This window comes from Strigops habroptila, chromosome 9 (assembly GCF_004027225.2).
Source record: "Strigops habroptila isolate Jane chromosome 9, bStrHab1.2.pri, whole genome shotgun sequence".
Lineage (NCBI taxonomy): Eukaryota > Metazoa > Chordata > Aves > Psittaciformes > Psittacidae > Strigops > Strigops habroptila.
Genome location: NC_044285.2, coordinates 8,236,421 through 8,249,784, shown reverse-complemented (window position 1 = coordinate 8,249,784; position 13,364 = coordinate 8,236,421). Strand labels below are relative to the sequence as shown.

At 49.6% G+C, this 13,364-nt stretch overlaps 1 protein-coding gene across 2 annotated transcripts in view; it reads right to left on the bottom strand.

The window, feature by feature from the left end:
* The window catches only part of ACAN (aggrecan), a 49,438-nt gene that overhangs the window by 14,938 nt on the left and 21,136 nt on the right, over window positions 1-13,364 (bottom strand). For both annotated transcript variants that reach the window (XM_030498228.1, XM_030498229.1), the window contains 11 exons: window positions 11,684-11,760; window positions 10,850-11,221; window positions 9,394-9,568; window positions 8,752-8,879; window positions 7,879-8,172; window positions 6,743-7,255; window positions 6,068-6,242; window positions 5,530-5,657; window positions 5,115-5,408; window positions 4,736-4,930; window positions 422-4,189 (listed from right to left, as the gene is read on the bottom strand). In XM_030498228.1, coding sequence (XP_030354088.1) covers window positions 422-4,189; window positions 4,736-4,930; window positions 5,115-5,408; window positions 5,530-5,657; window positions 6,068-6,242; window positions 6,743-7,255; window positions 7,879-8,172; window positions 8,752-8,879; window positions 9,394-9,568; window positions 10,850-11,221; window positions 11,684-11,753 — 6,112 coding nt within the window. In that variant the 5' untranslated portion in view covers window positions 11,754-11,760. The remainder of the gene's footprint in view (window positions 1-421; window positions 4,190-4,735; window positions 4,931-5,114; window positions 5,409-5,529; window positions 5,658-6,067; window positions 6,243-6,742; window positions 7,256-7,878; window positions 8,173-8,751; window positions 8,880-9,393; window positions 9,569-10,849; window positions 11,222-11,683; window positions 11,761-13,364) is intronic.

Below are 13,364 nucleotides of genomic sequence, written 5' to 3'. Positions count from 1 at the left end.
ATCATCTGCATCCCCTTCACCTACATGATGATCTAGATACCCCAGGGGGCACAAGCAGATGATGCCTCCATCACATTCCTGGCAGGTGCCAGGGAAGTGGTGGAGTCACCATCCCTCGAGGCATTTAAAAGATGTGTAGATGTGGCACTGAGGGACACAGTTTATTGGTGGACTTGGCAGTGCTGGGTTAAAGGTTGGACATGGTGATCTTAAAGGTTTTTTCCAACCTAAATGATGCTATGATTCAATGAACATAACCTGTGAAAAACTCCACGTTTATGGCTTCCCACCACAATAACACTCTGCTCAAGTCTGCTTCCGTGTTAATGTTGTCTGCTATAGAAGAAGCAAGAAAAGTAACAGCTATGCCCCCTCCCTCCCTTCCCTAGCACATTCGTTTTCATATGAGAACACACGGTACCTTCTGTAGTGGGTCCTAACGTGTCTATTGCTTCTTGTGGGACTTGAGGCAAGGCAGGAGTAGCGGTGGCCAGCAGATGGGGATTGTCTAGAACAACGGCTGCCTCCGTCTCTTGTCCTGACACCGCAGGAGGGGAGGGCTCTATTTCGAGCTGAGCCTCTTCAGAGTTCCTGGGTCCCTGTGCTGGTTCCACATCTGGAGCACTGGTACTAATTACAATGTCTGGGACAGAGCTTTCCCCTGCAATGCCTGCAAGTGAGTGCGTCACAGATCCAGATATTGCGTCAGGAATTTCCTTCTCCTCGGGAGCACCAGTGGGATCACCACTGGCCAAAGATGTAGCAGCTGTATCGATGTTAGCAGCAGGCAATGTGGATGCTTCTCCACTGGTTTCATGGACCGTGGATGTTTCTCTGCTGATTTCAGGAAATGCAGATGTTTCTCCACTGATTTCGTGGACTGTGGATGTTTCTATGCTGGTCTCAGGAAGTGCAGATGTTTCACCCCGGGCATCTTGGTCTGTGGATGTTTCTATTCTGATTTCAGGAAATGCAGAGGTTTCCCCACTTACTTCTTTAACTGTGGATTTTTCTATGCTAATTTCAGGATAGGCAGATGTTTCACCCCTGGCTTCTTGACTCGTTGGTGTTTCTATGCTAATCTCAGGGAATGCAGATGTTTCCCCACTGATTTCATGGACTGTGGAAGTTTCTATGTTGATCTCAGGAAACGCAGATGGTTCACCTCGGGCTTCTTGACTTGTGGATGTTTCTATTCTAATTTCAGGAAAGGCAGATGTTTCTCCACTGATTTCGTGGACTGTCGAAGTTTCTATGCTAATTTCAGGAAAGGCAGAGGTTTCTCCACTAACATCATGGATCGTCGAAGTTTCTATGCTGATTTCAGGAAATACAGGTGTTTCTCCACTGGTTTCATGGACTGTCGAGGTTTCTATGCTGATTTCGGGAAATACAGGTGTTTCTCCACTGGTTTCATGGACTGTCGAGGTTTCTATGCTGATTTCGGGAAATACAGGTGTTTCTCCACTGGTTTCATGGACCGTAGAGGTTTCTATGCTTATTTCAGGAAAGGCAGACATTTCCCCACTGGTTTCATGGACTGTGGATGTTTCTATAGTAATTTCTGGATAGGCAGAGGTTTCACCCCTGGCTTCTTGATTTGTGGATGTTTCTATTCTGATTTCAGGAAACGCAGAACTTTCTCCACTGATTTCATGGACTGTCGAAGTTTCTATGGTAATTTCAGGAAAGGCAGATGTTTCTCCACTGATTTCATGGACTGTCGAAGTTTCTATGGTAATTTCAGGAAAGGCAGATGTTTCTCCACTGATTTCATGGACTGTTGAGGTTTGTATGCTAATCTCAGGAAAGGCAGATATTTCCCCACTGGTTTCATGGACTGTGGATGTTTCTATGCTGATTTCAGGATAGCCAGACGTCTCACCCCTGGCTTCTTGACTTGTGAACGTTTCTATTCTGATTTCAGGAAATGCAGATGTTTCCCCACTGATGTCTTGACTTGTGGATGTTTCTATTCTAATCTCAGGAAATGCAGATGCTTCCCCACTGATTTCTTGTATTGTGGATGTTTCTGTGCTGTCAGGAAACGCAGAGGTTTCCCCACTTACTTCTTGAGCTGTGGATGTCTCTATGCTGATTTCAGGATAGCCAGACGTCTCACCCCTAGCTTCTTGACTTGTGGATGTTTCTATGAAAACTTCAGGAAATGCAGATGTTTCCCCACTGATTTCTGGGATTGTTGATGTTTCTATGCTAAATTCAGGAAAGGCAGATGTCTCCCCACTGATTTCATGAATCGTGGATGTTTCTACACTAGTTTCATGAAATGCAGATGTTTCGCCACTGATTTCTTGAATCGTAGATGTTTCTATGCTAGTTTCAGGAAATGCAGGTGTTTCACCACTGATTTCATAAGCTGTTGATGTTTCTACACCACTTTCTGGCAATGCAGATGTTTCCCCACTTAGTTCACCAGATGCAGAGGCCTCACCACTTGGCCCAAAACCGTAGGGGAACGTGACGGCTGTTTCCCCACCCAGTTCCTGTGATACTGTTGGTCTTGTCACAACTTCTTCTAAGTCAGAAGTGACCAAAGTGACTTCTGGAAGCCCTGAGGCTTCCCCACTAACATCAGTCACTGCTGAGGATTGGCCACTTAGATCTGTGGCTCCAGGAATGTCTCCAGTGATGTATGGAATCCCGGATGGCTCTCCACTGAAGTCTCCTGTCCCGGAAGGAAACCCACTAGTCTCCACGACTCCAGACCCTTCTCCAGATAGTCCTCTGTCTCCAGAAGGAAATCCACTGATTTCTATTACCCCAGATGGCCCTTCTCCCACTTCTTGTGCAACTGACGTCTGTGTTACAACTTCCATCAAAGTGGTATCCACAAGAGAGACTGTGGGAAAGCCAGAGGCGAGCCCGCTTTCCTCTCCAGACAGTAACCCACTGGTGACATCAACTCCAGAGACTTCTCCACTGCTGTCGATCACTCCACTCGGATGCCCGCTAATCTCAAGCACTCCAGAAACACTCCCACCAAAGTCCACATGCCCGGAAGGCTCACCACTGATGTCTGAGCTCCCGGATGCCATGCCTGATGCATGTTCACCTCCTGAAGGCAATCCACTGATTTCCAAGATCTCTTTTGCTTCTGCTCCAGTAACTGAGGGGGTTGTGGTCACTTCCTCCAAACTGGCATCTACAAAAGTAATGCCCAAGGCCTCACCGCTTCCATCGGTACCAGAAGTAAAGCCACTTAAGTCCACCAGGCCACTGATCTCATGTATTCCAGATGGCTCTCCACTGACATCCAGTCCTGAGGGCAACCCGCTGAGCTCAAACCCTTCGGAGGGCTCCCCGCTGAGCTCAGGTACCCCAGAAGGCTCCCCGCTGAGCTCAGACCTTCCAGAGGGCTCCCCGCTGAGCTCAGGTACCCCAGAAGGCTCCCCGCTGAGCTCAGACCTTCCAGAGGGCTCCCCGCTGAGCTCGGGTACCCCAGAAGGTTCCCCCCTGAGCTCAGGCCCTCCAGAGGGCTCCCCGCTGAGCTCTTCTCCTAAGGGTAAGCCTTGGGCTCTGCCACTGGTGTCCCACTCAGTGGATGGGAACCCTGACAGATCTCCTTCACCACTGACTCCGATGGATCCCTTTCCCTCCTCTCGCCGTTCCGGTGCTGTTGTTGCAACTTCCACCAATGTGGTATCCACAAGAGAGACCGTAGGAAAACCAGAGGCAAGTCCACTTTCTTCTCCAGACGACACACCACTGACTAGTTCAGTGCCAGATGTTTCTCCGCTAAATCCAAAAGGCAGCCCACTGCTTTCCACTCCAGATGGCATCCCACTGATTTCTGGTATCCTGGAAGTAGACACCGAAATATCTCCCTCTGCAGAAGATAAGCCACTGATATCAACAATTCCAGAAGTCACGCCGCTCAGGTCCCCTGAGGGTAGCCCACTTTCTTCAGGCAGAAAGCCGCTGGTATGCAGGTCTACTGATGGTAATCCACTTTCTCCTATCCCTGAGTGTTCTCCACCAAGTCCAAAAACTCCAGAAGATGGTTCTCCACTTGTATCCGGGACTCCAGATACCCACCCAGATGCTGAAGATTCACCACTGACTTGATGCTCTCCAGATTCAGTCACCTCCCCTGACACTTCACTGACAGAAGCATCTGTATGTGTTTCCTCTGGTATTACTGTAGCAGGAGGAAAAGCAGATGGGGTCACTGGAAAAGAAAAAGAGAGGGAGATAGGAAGATTATTGTATCTTAGACAACTATAAATATAAACTGACAGAATATATAAATATAAACTGACAGAATATATAACCTTCTGACACAGGATGATGTCAACAGTGACATCAATTCCCACATGCCACAACCAAGCTACTGCTTCCTTGGATATAACATCTGGAAGAGAGAAAGTTTGGTGCTGCTCTGACCACACTGCAGCTCTGTCCTCCCTAGAAGACATGATATGAGGTCTGTTTCTAGCCTGTCTTCCCCATCCCACATACACAAAGACATATTTTGTGAGGTGCTCTAGCAATGCTGCATGTGCTGGTCGTTTATTATAGTCCTAGACAAAAGTTCTGTAATACACATGTGTAGCTCCTCCTGTGTGCACAGACACAGCCTTTGCTAATATGGTGATAATCATTTAGATTTAGAGGTAGTCCCCTTCAGTGAGGACACAGTACATTTATTCTGGGAATGTCCCAACCCTACAACACCAGCCAAGTGTGACCCAGGGGATGGGAAGCTCTGACACACCTGAGAGCAGTGACACATCGGTTGCAAAGACCTCGGTCCCCCAGGCTGTCTGATTCTCAGGTTGAGTGGCAAACTCTGTCTCCACAGTCACCTCCTCCCCAGAGGGTACCCCCTCCACTCCAGGGATCACTTGGGTTGCCAGCATATCTTCTTCAAAGAATGAGGTGACCCCTTCCTCCTCCGCAGGCGGCAGAGCTGGAACAGAAAGGGATTGAAGTGAGTTCCCAAAAGTGCACAGTTCAAGATGCTGATGAAGTGTTTCACCCAAACTAGCACCCTGATGTGCCCAACCTCCCTTGGCAGGGCTTTCCCTTCCTAACATGGAATCCCTTCCCCTAAGGAGACAGCTCTACACACCCTGCAAGGGGTGAGAAGGTACCTCTGAAGCAGAAGGCGTGATGCCGGGACAGTGGGTCGGGGAAGCCCGTCCGGTTGTAGTGCTGGTAGATGGTTCTCACTCCAGGTGCATCCCCACCGCAGGCAGGACGGGGGCTCACAATGGGATAGCGGAGGCTGCCATCGGCTAACCAGCCAGCATAGCATCTGTCCAGACCCTGCTTCCAGGCGGCGTGGAGTTGGCCAACAGAGGCTAGCGTGGCGTTTTGGCTCTCACAGTACTGCTGAGCTTCTGGGAAGGTGAACTGCTCTGGCTGGGTTGCAAAGAACACCTCTCCTGAGAGATGGGAGAGAAGACAGGCGTGAGTCCCTGCATCCCAGCCATGCATAGACAGATGTGGAGGTGTGAAGCATGTTTTTCCTCCACAGCAGTGCCCAGAGGAAAGGAGAGAACATACCCTTGAGCCTGTCGATGTAGCAGTACACATCATAGGCCTCTGAGGCTGGGCGCATGCCGTACGACCGTACGCCTGGAGAATTCTCTTTGTCTCCTACACAGTTACTTCGGGGGTTCACAATGGGATACCTACCAAAAGAAGAAGAGGTAACCCAGCATCAGCCTTATGTACCCTGAAGAACCTCAGTGTGCTTGGGAGCAGTGCACAAACAGTTCACTGTTAGAGGTGCTCAGAGACCCCAGCATGACTTGGAAACAAGCCCACTTACAGCTTGGGACAATGAACACAAATTTTACTTTTCCTACATATCAGGGGAGCTCACCACTGCAGAATGCATACACAGGTTAGGAATTGGGTAGGACAGGTTGAGAAGAACACATCTATTGGCCACTAGATATCATGGCCTGGAGACAACCTTAGGTCAGCAAAGCTTTAGATGCCAACAAGCAGAGCAGCAGGACAAGCCAGAATAAAGCCTCAGTTTCGTGACTGGGTAGTCATTTTGAGAGGTGTCTTCCCCATGTCTGTGTGGTTTTACCTGACTGTCTGGTCCCGCAGCCAGCCGGCATCGCACTGGTCAAACCCAGCCTCATAGGCAGCCTGGAGCTGTTCTGGAGTGGCGATAACTGCGTTGTTCTCCAGGCAGGCCTGCTGGGCTTGGACGAAGGAGAAGGCGTATCTGCTGGTGCCAGCACGGTAGTGAAACACCACACCTAGGGGAAGAGGTGCTGTGGTGAGACAACAGATATGGGACCCCCTCTACACCAAGATGTGTGACCAGAAAGGATCTTCCCAACAGCAGTGCAGGGACCAGTGCCTCTCAACCCCACTCTAATGGAGGTGCCTCATTCATTTAGCTCCACTGCCATCAAGGGTGATGTCCTGGGAATCTTTTCAGCTCTCCTCTAGGACCTTCCTACCTTGGCATTCCCTTTCCTTGGGGGCAGATGCACATGTGAGAGCAGACTGTGACCACTGCGGCTCCAAGCATCAGCCAGCTGAGCCCTTTTCAGCCCATGATGGGGTGGCTCACATCCTCCTCCTCACCCCTACTTGTCATACTGCAGTGGAGGTGCTCAGCCTGTCCCTGACCCCAAACAGGCCTGCACATCCCCTGGGACCTTGTGATGGCAGAAGCTCAGGCTGTTTTCAGCTGAATGGTTACCCCTAGGGGAAACTGACCTTCAGGCTCCTCAGAGTTCTGACGACTTACCCGTAGGGGAGATAGGCTGCTTGGGGATGAGACCGACACCAGGGGCTGCTGTCACTTGCACAAGCTGATCTTCCACTGTCAGTGCTGAAGCAGACTCTAGTCCTGGTGTGGCAGTCACCTCCACGACCTCTTCCACCGTGCTCACCTCTGCCATTTCGGTGGTGATGGCAGTGCCTAAGGTGACGGTGGTGACCTGTTCAGGTACAGCCCATACCCCTGTCACATCCCCCCTGGTCACGTTCTCCTCCTCTGGGGCAGCTGTCTCTACTGTGACACTGGTGGCAAAGAGATCGGGCAGGACAGTGAAGCCCTCGTAGAGCTCGGTGGCAGTAGGGGTGATGTCCATAGGCTCCAGCGTGGCAATGCTGCCGCGGGCCTCCTCCTCCGTGGCATTGCGAGGCAGTGACAGCTCCACCTCTGTCCGGGTGACGGTCTGCACAGTGAAAGCACTGCCCAGCTCGCTTCCAGTCTCGTCGATGAACTGCCCTGGCACCAGAGTCTCAACGTCATCCCCTGCACCAGGAGACAAAGCAGCAATCAGAGAGGACATCGTCAATTTAGCCTCTGAGAGGAAGCTGGGTGTTTGCTGGCTCTGAGAGCAGCAGGGGAATTGTGACGATCTGGTAGAAGAAATGGTTTCCTTGCTTCTATTATTGCTTTCTACTATACCTCAGCACGAAGGGCATGTTCATGATTTGGAGGCAATGTGCCAACACATGCTCCATAGCTGGTAAATTAGAGAGAACTTTCCGTGCTCTCCTTCCAGTTCTTCCCAGGAACACCTTGCCCATATCCAAGTCTGCACTGACCTCTAGTGCCTGCTGCAAGGAATTTAAGGTGGCCGGAGGGAGGAGGGAGAAAGGGGAACTTGGATAACCCTCAACAGGTCTGAGGCATGGGAGAAAGACAACTGGAGAGAAGAGGGGTGGGTTACACCACCACCTCTTGTAGAGGTCAGGCATCCTTTCTAGATCTGCTTCCTGCCTGAACACGAACAGGGGACTAAGTCCTTTGCCAAACCTGCTTTCACCCCCTCTTAAAACCAAATTAAAGCAGCAAGAGGTTAGCTCTGGCCAGGGAGCCCCTGCTTGCTGATGCGCTGCACACTGCTTATCCCATGGCCCCGATGCACTCACCACTATAGCAGATGGCATCGTAGCGAGAGTCGGGGTGAGGGTACCCGGTTTGGTTGACGTACAGGTACACCGTGCGCACTCCCACCAGGTTCCCTCCGCAGTTGGGCCGTGCTCTGGAGATGGGGTAGCGGACACTGCGATCGGCCAGCCAGCCAGCACTGCACACATCCATGCCGTCCTTCCAGGCCAGGTACAGCTCCCCCGTGGTGGCCAAACGGGCTCCCAAACTGCGGCACTTGTCAAAAGCTTCTTGGAAGGTGAACTTCTCGGGGTCGGTGGCGTAGAAGACTTTACCTGCAATCACAGCACCCGGTAGCACAGGAGTGAGCTGTACAATTTAATCCCAATTCCTTTTCTTTCCCCTTCCTACTCCCGAGAGTGTGGATAAGATGAAAAGTCCTGTGTATAACAGCTGAACTGCAACAACTGTGTTGGTGACTATCCAAAAGAAAAGGATTCTTACAGACTGAACACAGACATCCCAAACCAGCTGGAGCCACAGGACAAGAGGAAGATACAGGACAATTTCAGTTCTGATATGCTGAATATTCTAATGGATCCCTGACACAAGAGTGGGTGATGGACATCTTCATGTCACACCCTCAAACGGATGACCAGAGATGCACATGGATACTGGTGGAGGTTAGACAGACTCCACCCTCTGTAATGCATTAGTCATTTGACATTAAAATTGTCCAAGGTCTAACAAAGAGACTGTAGAGAACATCTGGCCTTGCTGGGGTATGTGCTTTTCCATCTTTACCCTGTCTTGCCTCTAGGTCCTTTGCTTTTATATTTACTGTTGTCCAGTCTAAGCACGATCAGAGCCTTTGGCTGCTTCTGCATCTAGTAACAATAAAAGCCCCAAATCACCTTGCATTTGCTCTGCATAGCAGTAAACATCATAGGTTTCATCTGGCTCACGGACACCGTAGGTCCTCACTCCTGGAAATTCATCCTTGTCACCGTAGCAGCGCTCCCGGGGCCAGTGGATGGGGTACCTGGGGAAAGAGAGTGTAAGGAGTGAGGGAGGCAGAACTCTGAGTGCCGCAGTGAGGCTAGGATGGAGCTGTGAAGCATTGCACAGTGTCATGGTTATGGGGAAGGGGAGGGATGATCTGCTGTCCTGCCCTCCCCATGATGGTCCTGAGCACAGCAGGACCACTGGCCAAAGACATCAGGCCAAGGATCCAGTGCGGGATGCGCACTTCTACAGTGGAGCCACGCTTGTGCATTTTGGCATAGCATCATTTTGTTCAGGGAAGATGAAGGATCAGGATTAAGCCATTGCCCACTCAGCTGTCACCACCGGCTGAGGAAGACAGTGGTTGCTCTGCTTTCCTGCTACAGATTCCCCCTGGCAGAGAATGATGTACAATCTGCCACCTCCCTCTGCACGCCAGCAGCTACAACAGCTGCTATCTGGCAAGTTTCTCAACCATTTTGAGTCGGTGTCTTCATTACAGAAGCCCTTCCCTATGACCCTGCTGTGGCTTTCCCCTTTCTGTTCATTACCTGACAGTCTGATCAGCCAGCCAGCCAGCATCACACTGCTCGTACCCATCCTCGTAGGCAGCTTGCAGCTGCTCGGGAGTAGCAATGACAGCGCTGTTCTGGATACAGGCCTGCTTTGCTTTCTCAAAGTTCAAGGTGTACCTTGTGGAGATTGCTCTGTAGTGGAATACAACGCCTGGAAAACACAATGGCCATCACTCAGACATCTGCTAGAAAGCAACCAGTCCCTTTTCTTCCAGAGAAGTAGTACCCATCCAAATCCATAACATGTTAACTAGGAGCAATGAACTATTTACGCTGATTGTATTTGAGCATCTCGAGCCAAGGGTGACTTGATGGGCTCCTTTTACAGGACCTTGTGGAGCACACTGGTGAACTAGGACAGAGACTACTTTCGCATAGAGCTGTAACAAAGTCATAGTGCATTAAAAGCCAGTACCGGAATAGTAGCGAGAACACTGGGAGCAAACCCATTGCCCAGAACACGTTGCTAGTATCACCATCAGGACTCAATGCTTTCCTAATACAGCTCTGTGCAGCATTTTAAATGCAGGGTTCAGAAATCAGCCAGTGGGACAGAGCAGGGACTGTGCTGTTGTGCAGGTTTGAAAGCTGCCACCTCCCAAGGTCCTGCTCAGGACCAAGGATGTGGAGCGTCAACCACTGTACAAACACCCAACAACAAGAGGCAGGTACACTGAAAGTCTCCAGACCTGCTGCAAACATATCTAATGATGGAAGGGATCTTTTAGAAAGGATGGCTATTGGTATGCTCTGGTCTGGCACGAGCAGGCTTTAGGTCAAGTGGAAAATTCACCGGGAGGCAATGGGGAGCTCCCAGCCTCTGCTGTCAGACATGAACTCCACTGCACGTGAGCAGCAGAGACCTGCCAGTTAACTGTTGTAGTGGGAGCTGTCTCTCCATCCTACACTGAAAGCAAAAGCCCTGATCAAGATAAGGTTTGTAGGAAGCTTGTTATTTTATCCACCCATTACTAGGATGGGCTTTGCAAGATGACGTGAAAAGGTTTCCTAGAACAGACCAATTCTCCAGCTGAGGGCATCCCATCTCCTAAAATGTTGGGAAGAAATAAAAGGTCTTATAACAGCCCAGCTTCTCCCCTCTGAGCAATAGCCCAGTGTGTCCAGTACCATCTCCTGCCAAGGATGTTGTCTTGCTGTCTCTGTAATCTACCTTCTGCCAGAAGAGTCATTTTATTGCCATCTATTCTGCCATGAGTCACTTTACTGGTTTGTTTAGTCTGGTCCCAGCCCGCTAAAATAAATGCCTGACCCATAGCTTCTGTGAGCAACTCATTGCCTTACCTGTGACCTGACTGTAAGGGTTTATGTCTATGAGGAGAGTGATACCTCCTCTGCCCACATACTTTTTCCCCCTTTCTGCCCAGGTCAGGCAGCAACATTTTGAGAGGAAAGAGCAGGGGCAGGATCTCACCTTTCACTAGGACCTCTATTGTGTCTTGTCTGTCCTCAATCCCGTACATCACTTCACAGCGATAAATCCCAGTATGGTTGGATCTCAGTGCCTTGATTTCCAAAGTGGCATCGGTGGGGATGGCGGGATAGTTGGGCAAAGAGATCACCTCCCTGTACTCGGTGTTGAGCCGGGTTTTCCCACCGGTGGCCACTAGCAAGACAACTTCGGTTCCATTGGAGAGCTTGCTCCATTTGATCCTTGGGGTTAGCAGAGCACTGGTGTCCTGTTCCTCTGGGATGTTGAAGTAACAGGGGATGTTCAGGGAGCTTCCCAGGATAACACGCAGGGGAGACTGCTCAGGTATCTTGACTTCCAGGCCATCACTACTGTCTGCCGATTCCCAAACAAAATAATGCTTACATCAATAATGCATTTAATCCCAAATACCCATTGCTTCCATATGCCCCAATGCCTGTATTTGCTTTGCAAACCTGTATCTCCATACTCAGACATACCCTCCTTGGTCCAGTCTGCTGAAAATAACTTTCAGAAAGGGAAGTTATAAGCAACCTTGTGCCATGGTTGCTTTTGGGATTTGGACCAGTGCTGGATGTGGGAATGAGGGGAATGAAGGGCTCTACTGCAGTCCACGCTACAAGATCACACCTGATTGATAGGGTTTAGAAAGCAAAATGCTGAATTCGCTTAGCTTCCCCATAAATCTGCCTTTTCCTGGAGCTCTGTCTCTGGCTCCGGAGCACAAGAGCAGTGACAGGTTATGGCACAGTGGCCGCCCCAACAGAGGAGCAGCACATTGCTCAGTCCCGCTTTTCCACACCCCAGGGCACGTACCTGAGAGCTCCACAGAGGTGGCTGCGGTGATGACTTGCAAACACACAAACACTAATAGTAAAGTGGTCATAGTTTACCTGCAAGAAACAACACAGGGAGAAAGGATTTATGACAGCTGTATGCTCACAGGGAGCAGAGAGCTGCGGATGCTGCTGTGGGGCAGCGAGATGCTTTCAGTCACCCCTTAAGCCTCCTACATGTGACTGGCAGTGAAAGCTGGTCCTTGGGGAAGGATGCTGTCTTGAAGTGCCTCTTGCTTCAGGAAATGAGTCTGTGAGACAAATAAGATGCTCTGCTATGTACGACAGACTGAAGTGTTATTATAGATCACTTACTATATTGCTCTGCCATTCTCTCTCTTGTGATTTGATCTTACCTGTGAAGCAGAAAGACAATTTTGTGACAGATCTTCACACTTACTATGCATTTACTCAAGAGGGACCATCACATCCACTATGTCTGTCTCGGAGGAGGAGCTGCCCCTCACCAGCATCCGCATCTAAGTCAGCACTGGATTTTAGGCCAGATGGTTGGATGCGTTTTGCATACCTTAAAATGCTCTGAAGGGAAATCTGCCCTCTATATGGTGGAAAAGGCAAAGGTCACAATGCTTTTGTCCAATACTCTTGCGCTGACAGCATACATAGACTTAACTGCAAATGGACCCTGAACCGATACAAGAAATCCACAAGATACAATTCTGGGCATCTTAAATCCACCCTAAAAATATCCTCCTGGGTTTCCTCAATTAGCCAGAGCAACCTGCTCTTCCTGAAAGGAAAGGAGCATCCCGCTAACACTGGATGGCAGAAGCAATATAGGGAGGCCAACTAAATTAATCCTAACTGGATTATCATCCAGTGTAATATTGTGAGATATTAAATGGCCACAAACACTCAAATTGGTTTTAGTATTTCAAATAAAAACCATGTCCTCCAGCAACACTGCATTATCTGGCATCACATCTCAGCCCTGACTCAGAAGGAAGGACCGCACCTACTGAATCACTGGTGTTTCCTCTGAGGTCACCTGTCCAAATACTGGCTGTTTAACTCCTATGATCTAGAAATATCCCAGCTGACAGTGAACATTCTGAGTATACGCCTATTGACCTTGCAGAAAGACATTAAGTGTCCTCACTGGCACAAGAAAAGGCCAAAAATAAACCTCATCCTGTACAGCCCGGCATTAACCTTTTCACTTATGAAAGAATTGACCTCCCTGTGCTCATTCATTTCGACCTGACACATCACACAATCTTATCTTTGTGAAATCTTTAGTTAATAGAGACAGTTACACCGGCAGAAAATAGGAGAGAACAGGGCTGGAACACATCAGCAAAGAAGCTGCTTGAGTGTGCAGCTGTAGGGCTGGACAAGATTAAATGGACATATCTCAATTTCTGCTGTGTATGGGAATAAAGTGTCATGTAAGCACCAACATTGGGGAGAAACCATGGAGTTGTACATATGTTTGGGTGTTTCTCTGGTTAGGAATGATATCTGCATAAGCAATGTATTATGAACCTCTTCTGCAGCATGACAGTTGACTTCATTTCCCTCTACTGATGGCCAGTACTAACTCAACTGCCATGGTGTAGAAGAGGTCGAAGTGTTTGGCAGTGAATAGATGGATGAAGGCAGGGTGACATGCCCCATAGGATGGGCTGTGGGGGGCAATG